The 20211-nt window shown below is 36.7% G+C and overlaps 1 protein-coding gene across 3 annotated transcripts in view; it reads right to left on the minus strand.

Moving 5' to 3' along the window:
- Positions 1-365: 365 nt before the first annotated feature.
- Positions 366-20211, minus strand: part of FHL5 (four and a half LIM domains 5) — a 45004-nt gene continuing 25158 nt past the window's right edge. For 2 of the 3 annotated variants that reach the window (XM_041763644.1, XM_041763654.1), the window contains 5 exons: positions 15314-15484; positions 14320-14494; positions 13189-13358; positions 8516-8702; positions 366-4018 (listed from right to left, as the gene is read on the minus strand). In XM_041763644.1, the coding sequence (XP_041619578.1) occupies positions 3855-4018; positions 8516-8702; positions 13189-13358; positions 14320-14494; positions 15314-15472 (855 nt within the window). In that variant the 5' untranslated portion in view covers positions 15473-15484 and the 3' untranslated portion in view covers positions 366-3854. Of the gene's footprint in view, positions 4019-7475; positions 7582-8515; positions 8703-13188; positions 13359-14319; positions 14495-15313; positions 15485-20211 lie in introns of those variants that run through there. The other variant, XM_041763662.1, reaches the window with a different exon arrangement.

A 20211-nucleotide genomic window follows, 5' to 3' on the forward strand; every position in this document is an offset into this window, starting at 1 on the left:
TTAGAATCACAGGAATGATAATTAGAAATAAAACAATTCCCAGTTTAGAATATTTAAAAATTTGGTCACTGTAAGAAAGACCACAGATGTGTTTCTCCTAGTTTAACAGGAGAGGCATTAGTATCTGAGTCAGACAGAATTCAATTATGCTATTTTTCTAAAGACTTTATTTATTTGTTCATGAGAGACAGAGAGAGAGGAGAGACATAGGCAGAGGGAGAAGTGGGCTCCTCGAGAGGAGTCCAAAGTGGGACTTGATCCCCCATAAATCCCTAAAAGAATTTTGAGGAATTTGTACTATGTAAATCAATTCAGCATAAGAAATTTCTGAAAGTGACAATTAGTAAAATAAGTAAAAACTGCATTAATATTATCTATAAATATATTTGAGAATAATTTATGTGCTTGGTTAAATATATCTAAGACATACTATAACAACATTTTCTTATTTAAAATATAAATTATCAGTACACCAAGTAGATTACAAAATACCTTTTTCCTTAAATTCAAAAGTGGTATGACTAAAATCAGACACATGTTTTTCGGTTGATTTTTAATTTGTGGTTCTGTATTTCACAACAATTTTTAACCAACACCATTTGTGACAGTGTTATGCATTTTCACAATGGTTGGCCAATCTTTCATTCCGATGAACAACTTAATGTTTCTTGTTTTTTTCTCAATTTTTAAAATAGTTTAGTGACTGTGTAAGTTTTGAATCCATGATGGTACCGTCATACTTGGCTTAACCAAAGAACCTATATTTTTCTAATATAACATATTTGTGATCTTGTTAAGGGAAAATTGAAGCCATAATAACACTCTACCTGTTATTATGGAAACAGAAATTCTTTTCTACATTTTTCTTTGTCATATTTAATACTAACATGATAACATAAAATACATTGATTTGTTACTTGTATTCTCATCTCTTGGCTTGCATTACCCATTGCTTCTTCTCTCTTTTCTGTAGCCACTCACCAAATGTGCTACTGCGTTAAGAGATGCAGCCTTTGAAATCTTGACCTCTTCAGTTCTAGGCCATACAGAATCATTAGCATAATGTTCCTCAAACACTGTCATCATGCTTTTCTCCTTTATTTAAGAGCAGTTAGTAACTTTCTAGTGCCTGTTGTATCAAATATAAAGCTTTTATCCTAAGAGTTAATATTCTGTCTTCATCTGACCTTTTTCTCTTTTAGCTATCTCATTTCTTCTTGCTCTTTGGCACAGTCTCTCTGATACTTCCAAGCCATCTGGTTGTTATTAGCACACAGGATTGGCTTCTAACTGCTTCTCTGCCTGTGCAGATGTCACTCCCTGAATCACTGGATGCCCACTGCTTCCTGAGGCACTCTGGTCCATCTTTGGATAGGTCAGAGAGCTTTTCTCTTTACTGACCCGAAACCAATTATAGTACACAGTGTAAGATTTTTACTTTCATCTTTGTATGTATGGCAGTCTAATGAGATCTTCCTTCTTAATTGTTTTGCGTATGCATCTTACGTCCACAGTGACACTGTTGATCAGCTATAGGGAAGAGCTTTATATCTGGCAATGTCGCATTTCCATACCCTGATCTACCTTCCCACCACCCCAGAACCACAACAGTCTGAATTCTAACTCTATGAACAGTACATGTTTAATACATATCTGATAACTAAACTATTTTCTAACTATGGAATTATTTACATGTGAAAATATATATATTTAAGTATACATATCAAAGCATAACAGAATCTCTATCCCAGAAATGATTCTATGAATTTTAACAAAACAGATAGGATACAAGCCTGATCATGTGCCTACTCACTCCCCACATGAGGGAAAATGCTTAAACAGTACTAATTGTTTCAGAAAACATTAGATTTTGCATGTTTTTCTATAATTGGTTAACAGAGACAATGTTACATTTTGTATATGTATCCAGACCTAAAAGGGCTTGATTTTCTAAATATATGTTCTAGATCATGGAACAATTGGTGTATTTAGTTCTATATGTGCAGTTTCAAACAATGCAGCAAAAATATTGATAGCTTTACCTACTTTTTATACTGTGAATGTGAGAAATTATCTTGGTATTGTTACTGCAAAAAAAAAAAAAAAAAAGACAATTATCTTTTAAAGAGCCTTTGTAGCCTGACCTCTTATTAGCAGCTCTAAATTGTTAACATCCTCAAACGTCCTTGCATTTTGAACTATTTCAAAAATTGTTTCCATAACAATTTTAATTGCATCTTCTGTGATACTATTTTAGTTATTGTAATCAGCTACATCATATAATTAAATTTCAATCAGAACCTTTAATGCTATGCGGTGATCTGAGAGTTGACACTTATGAAAATGTTATGTTTGTGTGGGTTTCTTCTCCTGACCTTCCCCTACCCCAGCAAAGTGACACTTACATAACAAGGACGACAATTGACCATGGAGAAAAAAGGTTGCTTTCCATTTGTCCCTCATTATGTGGAAAATATTGCCCAGGAACAGCTTGGTATGGCCATCATCAGTTGACGTCTGGTAGAAAGCTATGGATATATGGTGATAGAATTTTCACTAAGGCTGTTACTTCTCTTGTGACCAATAAACACTGAATTATTTATAGAATGGCTGCTTAAGGTTGGGAATGTACCTCTGGGCCACACAGGTGATTGGAACTCTCGGGTTATGGTTGGCATGGGGTGCAGTGGATGGCACAGGTATGGACACACAGTGGGGAGGGCTCATCTATAGCCCACATTGCTCTATTGTACTGCTTTGCAGGTCCTGAATTATCAGCAGTGAATTATTCTTTTTCAGTTCTTATTATTACTAGAGTTTGTGAAAGCCCACTTTTATGTCTTCCCATTAATCATCTATGTAATTTTAGAAGGCAAATTCATGAAGCTCAGAGCTAATTATGCATTCTATTATGCTTTTAGATATCTGGATGAAAGTCATGTTCCAACGCTCAATCCCTTCCCTAAAACTCATTTCCACAAGTGATGACTTAATGATCTATTTACTTTAAAGGTTTGCCTTTGGGGACAATGATTATCCTGGTTAGCTCATTTGAAAGAATAGACTTCTCTTTCATGGAATCTGTAAGTATTTAGAAAAATCATTGTGCGCTTTGAAAATGCATTTGATACAACGTGTTGAAACCTGTGCTTTGACAATCTCTAGATAGAGAGGACCCCTTTATACCCATGCAGAGTAGGAGAGCCATGATGTCCAAATTCTCATTTCCATTTGTTAAACATGGAACCAACCAGCTGTGGAAGCAGTGCGGAATAGGGCAAATTGCAGGTTTCTTTTGCAACTCCAAAGGCAGTATGTGTGAATAAAAGAATGATAAAATGATAGAATTCTCAAATAGGGTGATTACTAATCAGTTTTCCCTGACCCATTTTGTTCTTCTACCACAAATAGCTAGTCTATCTCATTATATATAACTACCTAGCTAGGAATGCAAACTAGCTTCACATGTGACTGTCAATTTAGTCCCTTACTTTCCTTTTCTTCTGTGCAGTTTTGAAAAACATCAGTCTTTGGTAATAACATCCATGACTTCTAGGTATAGGTTATATGTTTGATTAGACTAAAGCAATATTTTCCTATGTTTTTAACAGCAGAGTGCAGTATTTTGCAAGGAGAGATGCCTTGTGAGTTAGGATACACTCAATTCTTTTAGACTGTGCTTTTTCTGAGCTCTTGTGATACAGCTGAAACAGAATGTGTGCAAAAATCCTTCTGCTATAAACTCTACATTAATATTTGCTAAAACTTATTTCACAAGCACTACTTCAAGCAAGTTCTGGATTTAGTGTGAACAAAACCAGAGTGGATTTCAGGTGAGGAAAGATCGTCTTCCTCTAGATGTCGGTGTCCAATCCAGAACCACATTTGCGGCAGAAGATTTCCTTGTTCTGGGTCAGGAAGCCTTCCCCCACCAAGGAGACTGAGCACTTCCCACAGTTAAAGCATTCACTGTGCCACTGGCGGTCTTGAAAGCAGATAAACTTGGCACCTGTGAGACCTGTAAAGGAATTGGGGGCAAAGAATATTCTTCCAAATGAATAGATTAAGCATTCTATCAGGTACTCTTCTAGGAACTGTTGATAACAGTAGTGAGCAAGACTACACAGAGGCAAGGAACCTAAGAAGGAATGTGGCTTCCCATGTTCCTGTGTCCAACTGGGAATGTCACCAGAGGAAGTTCCTCCGTTGAGATCCAGCCTGATTCCCAAATTTTTCCATAATCTACAAAAGTAGGTAAGAATCTGAATATACAAACAGATAAAGATCGCCTAAGGCAGATAAAGAAGTACAGTACAATGTACAAAGTACAGAGGGCATAGATTTCAGTCAGGGATATCTACGTATGAATATCTTCTTTCTCTTTTTGTGACCATTTTCCTACAAGCAAAATCAAGATACAATAAAATAAATGTATACTTCCTAGCCTGCTGTCTGATGTTTTAATGACTTTGAGTTCTCTTTCCTCTATTTCTGCTTAGTTTTACTTAAGATAAAGTTCTCTGGTCATACTGTGGTTTGGGACACAATTTCCAAACACTCCAATAGAAAATTTCATTCTGACCATTATGTAGCTAGCCTAACATGATGACCTTATTACCTTGCCCAAAGACAACCTCAGCCTAGGCTTGCAACAAAGACCTGTGAATCTGATCATTCTGGCCACTGAGGCCATGCTATCCAGTAACTAGTCTTTGCCAAGTGCCTTGTCAGCCTCTACCACTTCCGCTTGGGCTTCACTTGAGCCATAACATTTTGAAGAAAGGTAGTAGAATTTGAGTCTTCAGTGAGAATCTCTTTCTCTATTCCTAATATGCATCCAGGCTATAGTTTAAGAAATTGATTTTGAGGGCTTAAACTATGTTAGCCCTACTCTGTGAGTAATGAGCAAACCATGGGAAATTCGTGGCATGATGATCACTTAGAAAGAGCTTGGGAAATAAAGACCCAAGGCATCCCATCCCTACACCTTTTCTCCTTTTCAACTCCTCAAAACCACATATAATTCTCAAATACTCCATTTGAGGAAGCAAAAAAGGTGAATAAGCATTATTTTCAATAAATGCTCCATAAATATGATAATGAACATTTATTTCCATTCTAGAAATGTTATTTGATGTCTTTACATATAATTTACTGGTTTATAGATAAATGTACATCAAATTTCTTTACTTCCTTTGATTAAATGTATAGCTTGCTTATTTGTGATGCTATCATCATTACTCGCTAATAAATCAATAATGAACCAGTTAATTCCCTGAATGTTATTCAAAACATTAATAAGCCAACTGCAAGAATCATGTTCTATATATGCATGAATTATCTCTGTTCATAAAACTAATTATTACACCTCTTGCATTTTGATGCTCATGAGTTTTTCTTAATTTTATTAGTACGCCTGTAAAAGTGGTAAATATAAAAATATTTTCTAGAATTTTACAAATAAGAGAGAAAAAGAAGCACCTGGTAGTAGGAATTTTAAAAGGCAGAGTCAACATTTGAGACGTTTATAAATTATTTCAGTTTTGGATACATTTATTCCCTCAGGTCATGAGGGTCATTTGCATTAAGAAAGTCCCCTGGGAAACCCATCTTGGGCACCTGTTTTGTTTGGCTTCATTTATCACTGAGAATTTAGTAGAATAAGAGCTAGCGTTTGTTGAGCACTTGAAAGGGAGTCCGTCACTATTCTAAGCCATGTACTGCTTTACATAGTTCTCACCTCACCTTCATGAGTAGATATTATCATCAACTCTACTTTGCAGACAAAAATTGATGAATAGAGAGATTCAATCACTTGCCCAAATCAGCCAGCTGGCTGATCTGGGATTCAATCCTAAGCCATCTGGCTTCAAAACCTATGCTCTTAACTTTCCCAAGTTCAGTCTGAATTTATCTTTTGTAAAGACCATGACCAGAAAAATTAGCATTCCTTTCTGAAGAAATAACATTTGAAATTTCTTTTAACACAAGATAAACAGAAATGGCAGGAGCTAAGATGTTAGCTGTTCAACTCCTCATTTGCAAGTAAGGCAAAGGAGGACCTCAGTGGTAAGTTTTTCACCCATGGTCACACAGTAGTCTGGGACAGAGGCAAGACCAAGGTCTTTACTCCTGAGTCTAGAGCACTTCCCACTACGTCAAGCTGCTTCATCTATCCCAGAAAGTTTGAAAGGCTAATCCTATCTTAGAGGAGAAAAACATTGTTATACCTTGAGTTTGTTCAAATGAATCAAATTTATTCTGATGGGATTTAAAAAATTCACACCTGAGACTCATGGGTAGATTTAGTTAATATAAAAAAGTATTTTGAAAACACCCTAACATAGTTTTTAAAGTGACACATTGTTTGCATGAATGTGCAACTTTCAAAAGATAAACATATAACAGCCTAAGAATTCCCTATGGTACATTAATTCAAAGAGCTTGATTTTAAAGAAATACTATTGCAAAGCATATATATAAAGAATCAAATTAAGAAAACCCATCAAATGAGTTGGAAGTTTTTGCAACCATTTAATCTTAGGTGTCTCTCCTCAGAACCAAGAGATTATGATAATTATTTAAAAAATGATTTTTTTCTAAATTAAATACATAATCCTGTATTTGGATTATTTTTGGGTCAAGTCAGTGGTTCTTGATCATATTTATGTTACATGCAGGGCAATGAGTTTTTTTCTGTCTGAACCTGAAAGGGGCTGGGCTCAGTGATTGACATGAAACAACCCAACAGAAAAGTGTCCCTTAGATACGTGAATCTGTGATGGATCAGAATTGAAACTCCTCAAATCCAGGGCTCACATGGGCTCTTTGCAGGTCAGTATTAGTCCCCTGAGTTCCCAGGAAGTTTTTAAACCCATTTTGAGTTGTTGAATCTTCTCATTTCTTCATGAAAGCACTTTTTTTTTTTTTCTTTTCTGGCTAGTTCAAGAAAAATGTTCTAGAATAGACCAACTGCATGCCTTGGGCTGTAATTGCAGATTTACCAAGGTGATTTTTTTGAGCTCCCGGTACTGATACATTTCTGGAAGTCCCATTTTCTAAGTAAAACTGGTAGACAGCAGATTATTCTTTTGATCGTAGGAGCTGTCAGATGTGTAGAAGCAGGGGAGTAGAGTGGTTAAGAGCCCAAGCTTTTGAGCCTGATAGTATGGGACTGCCAACCGAATCCAGTGCAAGGGCTGGGAAGGTAACAGAGCTGAGGGATGGAGACAAGCTGTGGGGTACAGAGAACTGGGGCAGCCGCTGAGCCAATGACAGAAATCCAGCTGGGGAACGTGAGGACAGTCTGATCACTCTGGCAGGCTCTTCATTTGCTTTTGGCTGCAGAGATGGGTTATAACACTAGTTGTTTCCAAACATATGCAGGCCAAACAAAACACCTGCCCACCAGCCGTAGCCCTGGACCAGGTCAGATGCTGAAAAACATGGTGTCCTGTGCAGACAAATGGGACCTTGTCTGTTTGGGTAACAATCTCCCTCCCCTTGCAGGTCAGTGGAAAACTGCTTAGCTGGCTTTGCAGTGAAACTCTTTTCTTTCTTTGAAGATGTAAGAAGATTCAACTTTTATTTTGTGATATATTTGAAGATGGAGGAGGAGGAAAAGGATAAAATAATCTTTAATTCTGTGTTACATAAACTGAACTATAAGAAATGAAATATGGTCCAAGAATCCTAGGAATAGGGAATAGAAGTACAGTTCTGCTGCATTATTAAGTAGGTGACTATAAATTGCCTAAAAGAATAGCTCCTGGGTTTTTCAGGTCATGCCAACTTCATTTTTTTTTTCAACTATAGGATTAGCACTCTGGAAGTATTTCTTAGGAAAATTTAATGCATCATTTTACCTTGAAAATCTTTTTAACATGAATCAATTTACCCATTTGTGATATTTTCAAATCACGTCACATAAATGTATTCTGTTCCTTCAGCAGAATGCTATCTTGTTTTATTTCATCTATTCATAATTAAAATGTATTGCAAGTGGATAGAGAGAAAAGAGAATGACACACTTGTTGGAAGCATCTTCAAATTAAGTCTAATTAATTCCTGACCTCTGCTAGCCTAATTATTATAGCTTCAGATTTTTGTACAATATTTGCATTTAACTGAAACCTTTTCTATTTTAGGGCCCTTTGGCCTTGTTTGGAATTAAGCAGGATTTTTATTTATAGGTACTTTTCTCCCACTTAAATCTTTAAATGTCGGGCCTCTTCGTGAAGTTCTTCTCTGATCTCTCAGCTCATCCTATTCTCTTTCTCTGAAATATTACTTAAGTCATTACTGTTAGGTTTAGTATTATTTACCCTCTATAGAACATGGCTCTCCTAATTATGCTCTCCTTGAGGGGTCTAATATTTATATTTATGTGTGGGTCCCCTTGTGTGAGGATCTCAAAATATTATCTTTTTTTTCTTTCCTTCCCAAATTAACTATCTATAGCATCTACATGCCATAAATGTCCCGTCATAGGACCATATTAAACTAAAGAACTCACCAGTGATAGGTTTGGTGCAGGCTGCACACTTTTTGGCATAAAGGTGGTTGTAGCAGTCCAAACAGAATGGATAATCATCTCTGGACATAAACTCCTCTTCACACAGCTCTTTCCTACAGCCACTGCACAGAAAACACTCTTTATGCCATGGCTGGTCATGAAACGTTATCCCACCTGAAGTTATCACCTGCCAAAAGATCACAAAAAGGCAGTGACCATGACTATTGCGATTCAAACCTGTCGTGATCCTCTTCTGTGTCCATAAGTGGTACTTTGGACATCCTTGTGTCAGGATGTCCTTTCCCTGTGATTTTTTGGAATCAATATGAGAAGCAAAAGGCTATAGGGATTAAAGGGAACTAGCAAGAAATATCCTAATTTTTTTTCCTACAGTGAAATAGAAAAGATCAGGGCCATAATGGACTCAGGAAAATGAAAAAGAAGCTGACCCTTGATTCCTTTTCCCCTCTTTCTCTAACTTTCTTGTTGGGCTTCAAAGATCTGCCATGAGCACTAAGATCTTTTCTATATCAGGTTCTTATTTCCATGTCTAACGTTTAGACATGCTGAAAAAAACCACTTTCCCCTGAAAGCTGTATTCCAGCCATAGCAGCCCTAAATGGAATTGGTAAGCACCAATATCCACCAATAATGACTAATATTTCTGAAGTGAGCTTTCAGTCCTCAGCGCTGTACTAAAAGGGATGACCTCTTGTTTTGTTCTTAACATCTGACACAGCCAGGACGATTATCTTTTCCCCTTAAAGAGGTGTAGAACCAAGTGTTAGAGTGGTCAGGTCACTTGCTAGGTGACACAGAACGAGCATGCAAACCTACACAGTCTGACTCCGTAGCCTGTGTGCTTAGCCAGTAAAACTATAATACTGAGGCGCAGTTACTTTTCACTAACAAACAGCTGCTAAATCCTTGTTGAAAGAACAAACACCAAGAAGAGAAACATCGGTACAGCAATTCCAGTATTGTGTCTAGCACAAGTGGGGTGCTCTGGCAACTGTGTGAGTTTTCAACTTTAGAACTAAGCAATAAGCACAGCTTGCATGTTGAACCTTAATGGTTAATGTGTGATATGCTGGGGTTTTGTCAGAGATGCTTATTATTCCTCCATTACATTTTTTTTTCTAAACCAGTTTAATCCATGGGTTGTACTTTTTAAAAAGCCGATGCATCTTTATTTAGAATCAGAGGGTAAAGGATGCCTGGGTGGCTCAGTGGTTGAGCATCTGCCTTTGGCTCAGATTGTGATCCTGGGGTCCTGGGATTGAGTCCTGCATCAGGCTCCTCATGGAGAGCTCTGCTTCTCCCTCTGCCTATGTCTCTGCCTCTCTCTATGTGTCTCTCATGAAAAAATTAATTAAAAATCTTAAAAAAGAATCAGAGGGATAAATATTGGACACCTATTCTTGGGTAGCCATTCTTAAATCACAGTATCTTTCGAACCCATGGCTGTTGAGTTCCTGGAGTAGCTGTGGCATCTGGAATGTGTTGATATACTATCCGAGGTGATTCCTGTAATCTCTGTATTAACTGGATATAGAAAATGTAGAGCCTCTTCTAAGCCATCTTATTGCTGAAAAGTTAAAAAAATATTGTCTATGATACATGCTTTTGAAGAGATTATTCTAAAGATATTTTTGAATCTTACAACAAATATATTAAAAATTAAAGATATTTGATAGAAAAGTTATTTTTCCTAAAGGAAAAAAATGTATACTATTCTAAATAAGTAAATGGGAAACATAATGGTGTATGTGAACTAAAGCAATTTAAAATACCCCCTACTGATTTCAAATGCCTCACTGCAGGCACAGCAGAATTCCAGATTCCTTTGATTTGTTTGGTCAAATTATTAGCAGGCGATGCTTAAAAGATTCCAAACTTGAAAAATGTATTCACAACAAAATAAAACTTGATATATATACCAAAGACTGTTTAATTGGGGAGAAAAAACTCTGGAACATTAAAAATAGTTTGCTTATGATTATGTTCCTTCTGAAGAGGCACGCAGGCTAGGATGAAGTCAAATATCTAGACGTGGTTTTTGCCATTGGTTGATTCCAGGATTTGGATCAAGTTTCTTCTCTGGCAAAGTGGAGGCAGTATTGGTTTTGTGCTTAGTAGACCATAGCTGATGAATCAGAGAACACTCTATATGAACTTCGAGGAGGTTGACTTCAGAGCACTTGTAGTTTGGGAATACTTGTTTTTGGTAGAAAGTAGGTTTTATTTATTGATTGATATTTATTTATTTATTTGGGACGGTGGCAAGAGGGAGGGGGAGAGAATCCCAAGCAGGCTCCATGCCCAGCAAGCAGCACAATGTGGGGTTTGATCTCAGGGCCCTGAGATCATGACCTGAGTCAGAATCAAGAGTTGGACCTTTAACTAGCTGAGCCACCCAGGCATCCTAGAAAAGAAGTTATAGTTTCACAAAATAAAAATGTTTGAAAAAAGTTCTAAGGGTCTGGTTGTCCAAATTTATTTTTTTATTTTTTTATTTTTTTGCCTATTTTGTTTGTTTTATTTGGTCTTTGGTTTGAGTCGAAACATTGTTTTTCTTCAGCTTGGATCATTTGGATCAGAACATTTATATCCAGCTTTCCTTAAATGACTTGTGGTTTTAAAAATTAAATAGAAAATAATCTGGCATGTTGTGATCTGTCTACTACCCAATATAAATATTTCACAAAGTTTTGATGACTACAAATCATTCTAAATATAGGACAGGCTCCTATAACTTGGGAAATGCCAGTGCTTTGGCTTCAAATAGTGCTTAGCATGGATGTACTAGAGAAATTCCCCTTCTCAAATCTTTATAGCATTGACAGACACTTTATATTGTATGCCCAATAAATGATTGTAAGATAATTCCAATGTCTCGTTAATATTTTACCTTATCTTTAAGAGACACAATCTGAACATGGCCAACTTGGCTGTCCCACAAAACAGTGAGATAAATCTACCACTTTATTTCCAGCATCTGTTTCTAAAATGTGTGTCATCATGCATGGGTGGCTCAGTCAGTTGAGCATCTGACTCTTGATTTCAGCTCAGGTCATGTTCTCAGGATTGTGGGATTGAACTCTGTGATATAGCTCCATGTTGGGTGTGGAGCCTGCTTAAGATTGTCTCTCTCCCTCTCCCTCTCCCCACCACCATCCCCCCCCCCCACTGTGTGTGCTTTCTCTCTCTTTCTCAAAAAAATCAATCAATCAATCACATGTCATTAATGCTGGCAATTCTTCTGAGTTTCTTTTTAAAAGATATTTTATTTATTTATTCATGAGAGACACACAGAGAAAGGCAGAGACATAGGCAAAGGGAGAAGCAGGCTACCTGCAGGGAGCCTGATGTGGAACTCGATCCCAGGATCTCAGGATCATGCCCTGAGTGGAAGGCAGACACTCAATCACTGAGACACCCAGGTGTCCCTTTTTTTGAGTTTCATATATTGCAGGGTCATAGGATCTGAGGGTTGCTTGAATTCATTTCCTAAGTCAGTGTTTCTGGTTGAATAATGGAAGTCTCTGGGTATAAGATGGTTTTATATCAATAAAATAAAATAAAACCATCAATTGATGGTTACTATCAATTGTAATTTCAGCCATCATTATAGTATGATCTAATCATTATGACTGGAGTTTTATTGATGCCTCTGCAAATGCAGTCCTAGTATTTTCAATACAAGTAGAAAATTGCTGTGCACATGCACTCCCATAGAAAGTGGGAGTGAGATGTCTAGCTGTCCAGATGCAATTATACAAATGGTCTTGAGATCTGCCAAGGCAGCCCATAGATCAAAAATGTTTAGACACGACTGCTTTCCCATCACAATTTATAGTGTTATTTTAAACTGTATGATGCCTCATGGGTCAAGGATTTTTTTTTCAAGCACATCAATATATAGTTTATGAAATACAGACAGGTTTTTTATCAAGGTTATAGAGATGAGGGACTTTTTCACATAAAAGCTTAAAGGCTAAAAAAGAATTGGACAAAGTTTACTTGAAAGCATGATGTTTTTCTTATTGGAAGATATGTTTTGAATGGGTATCCAAGTCAAAAGGTCCTAAATGATGCTTTGGAACTGGAACCAAACCACCTGCTGCCCTTAGTTCTCTTTCTAATGAATTTCCCTAATGATCTTGCCAGTCTCTTGATCTACCTATTTACTCTTTAGAAATATAAAAGCTTCAAGCCAAGAAGACATTTGTGCTGCTGGGATATAATGTGAGAAGTTAAATATCCTGTTAGAATTGGCTCCCTTAGTGACTCTGTGAGACAAATTAATATTTCTCTGAAACTAAATGTATCAAAAACTCTTTTCTAAGAAATATCTTGTATTCACCAAGAGATATGTACCCTCTGCCAAAATACATGAAATCTTGTGTGTAATAGCAGTGACCACAACTGGAATATCTTGAGCTTTTGTGATATTACATTCATGTTCCGGGTGGAGTTTTATGATGATAACAATAGGTGACCATCTTCATTGTGACACGTAGTGTGCTTCTAGACATGTTGGAATTCAAAACTAACATGAATGTCTAAAGACAGACATGACATGATGGTATTAGTTCATTCTGAGTATATAGTGAAGTTAAAAAGCAATGGTCTGGAAGGTTCCACAAGCTTTATCCTTTTTAGATAATTACCTTCTTACAAAAGCTGCAGTAGTGCGCAAACTCCTTCTCAAAACATGGCACACAATAATTGCCACTCTCTTTCGAAATCAAAGGTTTAGTTCCTATTGGCTGTCGGCAATGCTCACACACAAAGCAGGTTTCATGCCAGTAGTTTCCCTTAAATTCCATTTTGCGGGAACCTGTCCCCCCCAGATAAGAACTGTTAGTACAAATGAAGTATCATTTTACTTATTTTAAGTAAAGATATGTCAAATTACTTAAAAAATATATTTTTAACATTAAGATGATAAACTTAATTGCCTTTACAGAAAAATAGTGTTTTGTTGGCTTCTAAGACATTTATCTGAAAAAAAGAAAGGTAGAGTTCAGCCATGATGTTGGTGAATCGCTCTTTTACTGAAAACTGTGCTGTTTAAGCTACAATTTGAGATTTGAAAGTACAACTAGTGGAGACTCTGAAGGGCTGTGTGTGGTTTAGATAGATTGGGCCATAATTATCAGTACTGGGATATTAGGACTGCCTGAGGCACAAACTCTTGAGATTGATGTTGTGTAGTTATGGTCTTCTAGAAGCTCTTTGAATTCTTAATAAGAAAATGAGAGAGAATCGTGTTTTATGCTGCTGTCCATAGGGATTTAGAAGAGAATCAAAATAGAGAAAGTGCTTGCCTGGAAGTATAATGATATACATGAATCCTTGTCTTGCCTAAAAGGAATAAAGATGAGGGGCCCTCAAATCATTTTTTGTGCTGCTACAAAATGATGGTTGGCCCCATTCTCCTATGATGGATTATGCTTCCTGATGCCATTGTTTATGCCTAGGACAGGGTGTTTAATGCTTTGTTAGTGTTATTAGTTTAGATTTTATATTTATTCTATGGCTCAGATTGTGGTTGAAAATGTCTCTATAAATTGACTTCATGAAAATACATAGAACACTGTAATTTACCTATACAGAATAATTACCCAGAAAGAATAATCCTTTTATTTCTAAAATACACAAAATGAAATAAAGAGATAGCAAGACAGATGTCTTTCTCGGAAGTAGGGTTTTCCTAGCTACTATACTCTTCCTGTGCTTGGGTGTAATTCAAAGTGTTGCAGTTTCAGTTAGAGACTGGAACTCCCTTGGGATCTTACCAGGCATGATGGTCTTCTTGCAGTGGAAGCACTTGGAGGAGCACTCATTAGAATAGCACTCCGAGCACAGCAGGCGCTCATCCTTGGCAGCAAAAGGCTTTTCCACCAAAGAGTGATTGCATTTGGCGCAGTTGAAGCATCCTTCATGCCAGTGTCGGCCTTTGTAACAAAGATCCTTTGAGACAGAAAATATGAGTTAATTAAATGTGCTAGTGACAAAATAGGTCATTTTATCAAACAAAACTGAACACTCCTTGGACTCTGGTGTCAGTAGTGTGTGTGTGTGTTACTAGCTTGAGGGAAAGTTGTCATTGATACTATTACCCATGGAGAGGATACTCTCTGGGGAAGTTAAGAGCTAGAGCCTTGGGGTCTCCTTAGTTGGCCACTAAAGACAGATGGAAAATAAACTCTTTCCTGTTTCTTCAAATTACTTCTTGCTTCCTCTTATGAACTATAAGAGGGTTTTTTTTTCCATGGGAGTGATTTTTATTTTTAGGTTGTAATATCCTATCCTTGTTTCAGATTACACAAAATCTCAACACCACAAGACAAAGACAAAAAAGAAAAAGAAAAAAGTACAATAATGTGCATTGCGGGAGGAATGGGCTGTATGAGGGCACAGTGCACTTAGTGGAGATGAACCTAATCTGAAGCCAGAAAATATAGGCTTTTGAATCTCTACCCTTCCAATTATTTATACATTTATTTATGCTCATGTCATTCCAGAGATAAACCAACATCTTAGCTGTATGACTTTGGGCAAATAATGTAACCTCTTTAATCTTTAGCATCTTAAAAAATCATTGTGAGGATTAAAGTATTTGTTATATTTTGGAGTGCTAAACACAGTACCTGGATACAAATGGTAACTGAAAGATGCTTATATCTAGTAGTAGAGCAATTCAGTATTAACAGTTAATATCGAAGGAAATGAGGCATTCCAAAGCATTCGTCTGTCTGTTTGCATGCAGTAAATTGAAGAAAGACCTACCTTGGAATCTGACTCGATTGGTTCTTTGCACTCCTCACAATAGTTAGAAAAGATACGATCGTAACATGAAACACAATATGGATTGTCATTCTTTAGTACATACTTCTTCCCAAGAAGTGATGCTGTGCAGTATTGACAATCAAATCGAGCAGTTGTCATTGTGGTTCAGTCCTGTGAATAAGAAAATGATTCATGTACATGAAAGCAAATTTTTTTATAAGATAAATTATGAAGGAGTCAAGCACTTGAATGAATTTATATCTTAAGCAAAAAACCACCAAATTAGGAAAATATGCTGTAGTCATGGTGACATTCAGGGTGATTTAGGAAAGGCTACTCTCCCATTTTGGCAGTTCCTGTGTGTTTTGCTAACAAAATACATTAAGCCAGCAGCCAGATTGTGAAAAACATCTTGTATTCATCATTCACTGATGTGAACTTCAATGAAGATGTGGTATGTGTTGAAAGAGGATGGTTTCACCTCAAGGATATATATATGAACTGTTGATAGGTCTTTCACTAACTGTCATCACTTACTAACTTGCTGGAGAGTTCTGGAGCCAGAGTTCCCTGGAAATCACAGCAGTCTGAGGTGGAAGTTAATAATCAAGTACATTGTAATCTTTTAGGCTATTCTTTTATTTCTCAGATCTTTACTGGGCATCTAATGAGGGTTTGGCACATTAGTCCCAAGATCTTCCTGTAGTATATACTCTCTTTTGGGACATTGTCTTTACTTGTGGCTTCAATCTCCCCAAATGTGCTGTGGACTCCCAAATCTGTGGTTAAAGTTATCCTTGCCTCCTGGGCATCTCCATTTAGATGACCCATGCTAAACTGGCCAAATAAAACTCCTTAGCAGGTAGGATTTAGTCCAAGTGCTGGGTCTTCATGTTTGCTGTTGAGCAATTGCCCAGATATGGAAGTGCGTGGAAACCATCAGTGGTAGAAAAGAACTCTGTGCTGCTTTGGGTTTTGGGATTAAACTAAAATTATATAGAATGGTTAATAGCAGGAGTATCTTGCTGAATGAAAAGCTGATAAGAAACAGAAATCCAAGGCAAGGATAAGAAAACCATTAAAAAACAGAACATATGGATTTTAAAAGGTTTAATTAGGCATTGAACATGAGTTTTTCATTGTCACCTAATTACTGATTTTCTTGGAAAATGAGATTGGTTATCTCTGGGTTTACTGGAATATATCAGGAACTATGAATATTTTCTAATTCTCTACCTCAGGAATTTTTTTTAAATTTTAGCAAAATCAAAAAATCAAGTAGTTATTGTAATGCTTTTTACAGCATTTTTAATGCTAGTTTTTATTTACTACATTCAAATTGTATTCCCATACATTTTTGTCTTCCTTTATTTTATTTTTTTTAAAGATTTATCTATTTATTCATGAGAGACACAAAGAGAGAGGCAGAGACATAGGCAGAGGGAGAAGCAGGTTCCATGCAGGGAGCCCAATGTGGGACTCCATCTCGAGACTCCAGTATCACGCCCTGGGCTGAAGGCGGTGCTGAACCACTGAGCCACCCAGGGATCCCTATTTTAATGATGTTTCCAGCAGACTGTCTTGCTGACTATATATTGTCATTAATTCTGTATGTAGCAGTTTTGCTATATTGTTCTTCACTAACAGAGAAAAGGCTGGAGATTTGGAACATGTGGGGTTTTTTCCCAGGAAAGATGAAAATTCATAGTAGAAAGTTCCCAATGGAACATGCCAAAATTATCTGCAAGGAACATTGAATTCCCTATTTGATTAATTCCACAGAAATGTCCCTTTCAAGTGAATACAAACACACTCAAAGAGTTATTGAGGGCTTGGAAACAGGAGGAAAATAGATCTGTTTCCCTTGGAAGATTTTAAAATGTGAGTTTTGTTCACATTTACAGTGATCATGCATTTGTCTCTTAATAGTGAAATAAGGGACATACACCTTTAACTTTCATCACTTAGTATAGAAAATGCCATTTTCATTATTAGAACTTATTTGGTGTTAGATGTATATAAAGCATCCTACTTCCATTTTGTGAGGCTTTTAGTAACCTATAAAATGACGCAACTGAAGAGATTACAAAACTGGTAGTATTTCAGCACTTTAAACACAACATTACAATACCTATATCTCATTTGGTGATCAGGTCAGGAATCTAAATATCTAAAATTTGAATATCTGAATAAATATTTATCTTAGAAATATATAACTATTGATACCAAAATATATATCAATAAATAGAAATACTTGTCTAAATAAATAAGTATTTATTTATTTATTTATTTATTTATTTATTTATTATTTGGACTTTTAATACAAGCAGTTCTAAATAAGGTAGGGGCAGGCAGGAGAAGCAAAAGAATTTATCTAATCAGATCATTTTTTACCTAACCTTATTCTTTTCTAAACATCATTCTGTCCTTTTTCCTTTTCTTTATCCCTGACATTAATATTTTAAAATACACTGGGAATAGCTTGTGTCCTAGAGCAGACCAAATGGCTTGCTTTTAGTCATTCCCTAACAGGTAAAGCTGTAAGACAGAGGATGAGGACCATGTGATTCTTGTCTCAGGAGCCTGCCTCTCAGGGTTAATTTGGCAAAGATACTGGGAAATTTTTTTCTTTCAAAGATTTAAAAGCCTTGAGCAAAGCTGATCTATCATTGTGAACCATAAGAAATCTTAATATTGGGCAGCCCCGGTGGCGCAGCGGTTTGGTGCCGCCTGCAGCCTGGGGTGTGATCCTGGGGACCCGGGATCGAGTCCCACATTTGGCTCCCTGCGTGGAGCCTGCTTCTCCCTCTGCCTGTGTCTCTGTGTCTCTGCCTCTCTCTCTCTGTGTCTATGAATAAATAAATAAAATCTTAAAAAAAAAGAAATCTTAATATTAACAATGTAACGCAGTTGGAGAGCATTTAACTTTTTTAGGTATGAACTCAGAAATGCTAATAATATCAATATCAAGTAGACATTTTTGTCAAACTCATTTCAAAGGGATTATAGATATCAGTGAAATAGATTCTAGGCAAACTTCTTGTAAAACTGTTCTGTAATTATACAACAGGTTAAGTACAGAATTTTGATCATTGCATTTTAGAAGACTGCTTTATATATATATATATATATATATATCAAAGAGCTAACATATTTAAAACTAACTAAATACCTCAGAAATCCAATGTCATGACTGGACTTGGCTTTCACTTTCCAGTTCCCTATTTTATTTTATTTTTTTTTATTTATTTTTTTTTCCCTATTTTATTTTAGATTTCTACCTAAAAGGATATAGTTTGTTGGCAATAGTTTTTCCATAGCTGAGAATGCTGTTTCTTAGATGTTATTTTTTAAACCAGGAATAATTTTGCATCGTTATATGTTATGGTGAATTATTGATTAGAAGGCTAATGCTATGAGGAATATATCCACTTATATTTTTACTATGCTGAGCAGAATTAATAGATTCACAAGACATGTACTTGAGAGAATGTCAAACAGGAGAGACGCAGAGACTTGATGCCTGGTATCTTTAATATGCTTTTGTTTGCAAGGTATCATACATCATTCATTTACCCATGCAGTCAATAAACATATAAGTATTTTTTTATTTGCAAAATAATCTGCCAGAAGTTGTGAAAGACATAAAATAGAGCTGATTCAAATCCTATCCTCAGAGAACTTATTATCTATAACTAAGCAAAAATTAGGAAGTGATGAGGGGAAATGAAAGATTGTAAGAATTTAGAGCAGTGGTTCTAAACACAGAGTGCACATTAGAGTTTAAAAATTTCCAAAGTGAAAAAAAAAAATAAATTTCCAAAGTGCAGGCAGCCCGGGTGGCTCAGCGGTTTAGCGCTGCCTTCGGCCTAGGGCGTGATCCTGGAGACCCGGGATTGAGTCCCATGTCAGGCTCCCTGCATGGAGCCTGCTTCTCCTTCTGCCTGTGTCTCTGCCTCTCTCTCTCTCTCTGTCTCTCATGAATAAATAAATAAAATCTTAAAAAAAAAATGTCCAAAGTGTACCCCTACCCCAAACCGATCAAATCAGAATTTCAGGAGGTGAAGAATGAGAAAAGTATTTTTCAGTTCCCAGGTGGTTCTAATGCCCAGTAAGGTTTGTCCAATGGTGGTGAAAACCACCAATTTAGAGGAGGGAGAAGAATTATCACTTTTATCTAGGAAAAATCCAGGAACAACTTGGAGAAGGTGGAGTTGAATGAATCATGCAGTAGATATTATGGGTTGGCTCTTTCAACCTTGGCTTTACCCTCCTCACTGGAGAGACTGGGAAGCTAAAAATATTTCCTGGCTTTTCTTCAGCTAGTGTTCAGGAGGCAAATTTGGCTCTGCTAACTCAAACCATGTGTGTAAACTGGAAGATGGGAGGGAAATGGAGGATATGTGCCTGTTGCTGTTGATGCTGGCAGACTGTGTCAGATATGTGAGTGGTTTCTACTATTTTGAAATGCCTGGACTCAGGTTGTCCAGGGTTCAGTGACTAGAATTTTGGCTGTGAGAGACAGTCGTAATGGTATCAGCAGCAGCTGCAGCTGGCCTCTGGATTACAGAGCAGAATGGAGGTAGAGGTAGGCAAAGAGCAGCCTCTCCTACCCTTGGTATTTCATAATAAAAATACTACCATATTTGGTATCTAGTGTTCCTGTTTCCTGAGTGCCAAGTATTGTATTAACCACTTTATGTGGATCATCTCCTTTAGTTCTCACTTGACTCTATAGGAGGGGGTCTATTTTTATTATCCCCATGAATAACATTATCCCCTTAATAAAGAAACCAAAGCTTAGTGAGGCCAAGAGCACCTAGCTGGTAAAAATGGGAGACCTAGAATTCAAATCTACGCTTGTCAGGAACTAAAGTGTAGAATCTTAGCCTGTGCAA

Source organism: Vulpes lagopus, chromosome 1 (genome assembly GCF_018345385.1).
Source record: "Vulpes lagopus strain Blue_001 chromosome 1, ASM1834538v1, whole genome shotgun sequence".
Lineage (NCBI taxonomy): Eukaryota > Metazoa > Chordata > Mammalia > Carnivora > Canidae > Vulpes > Vulpes lagopus.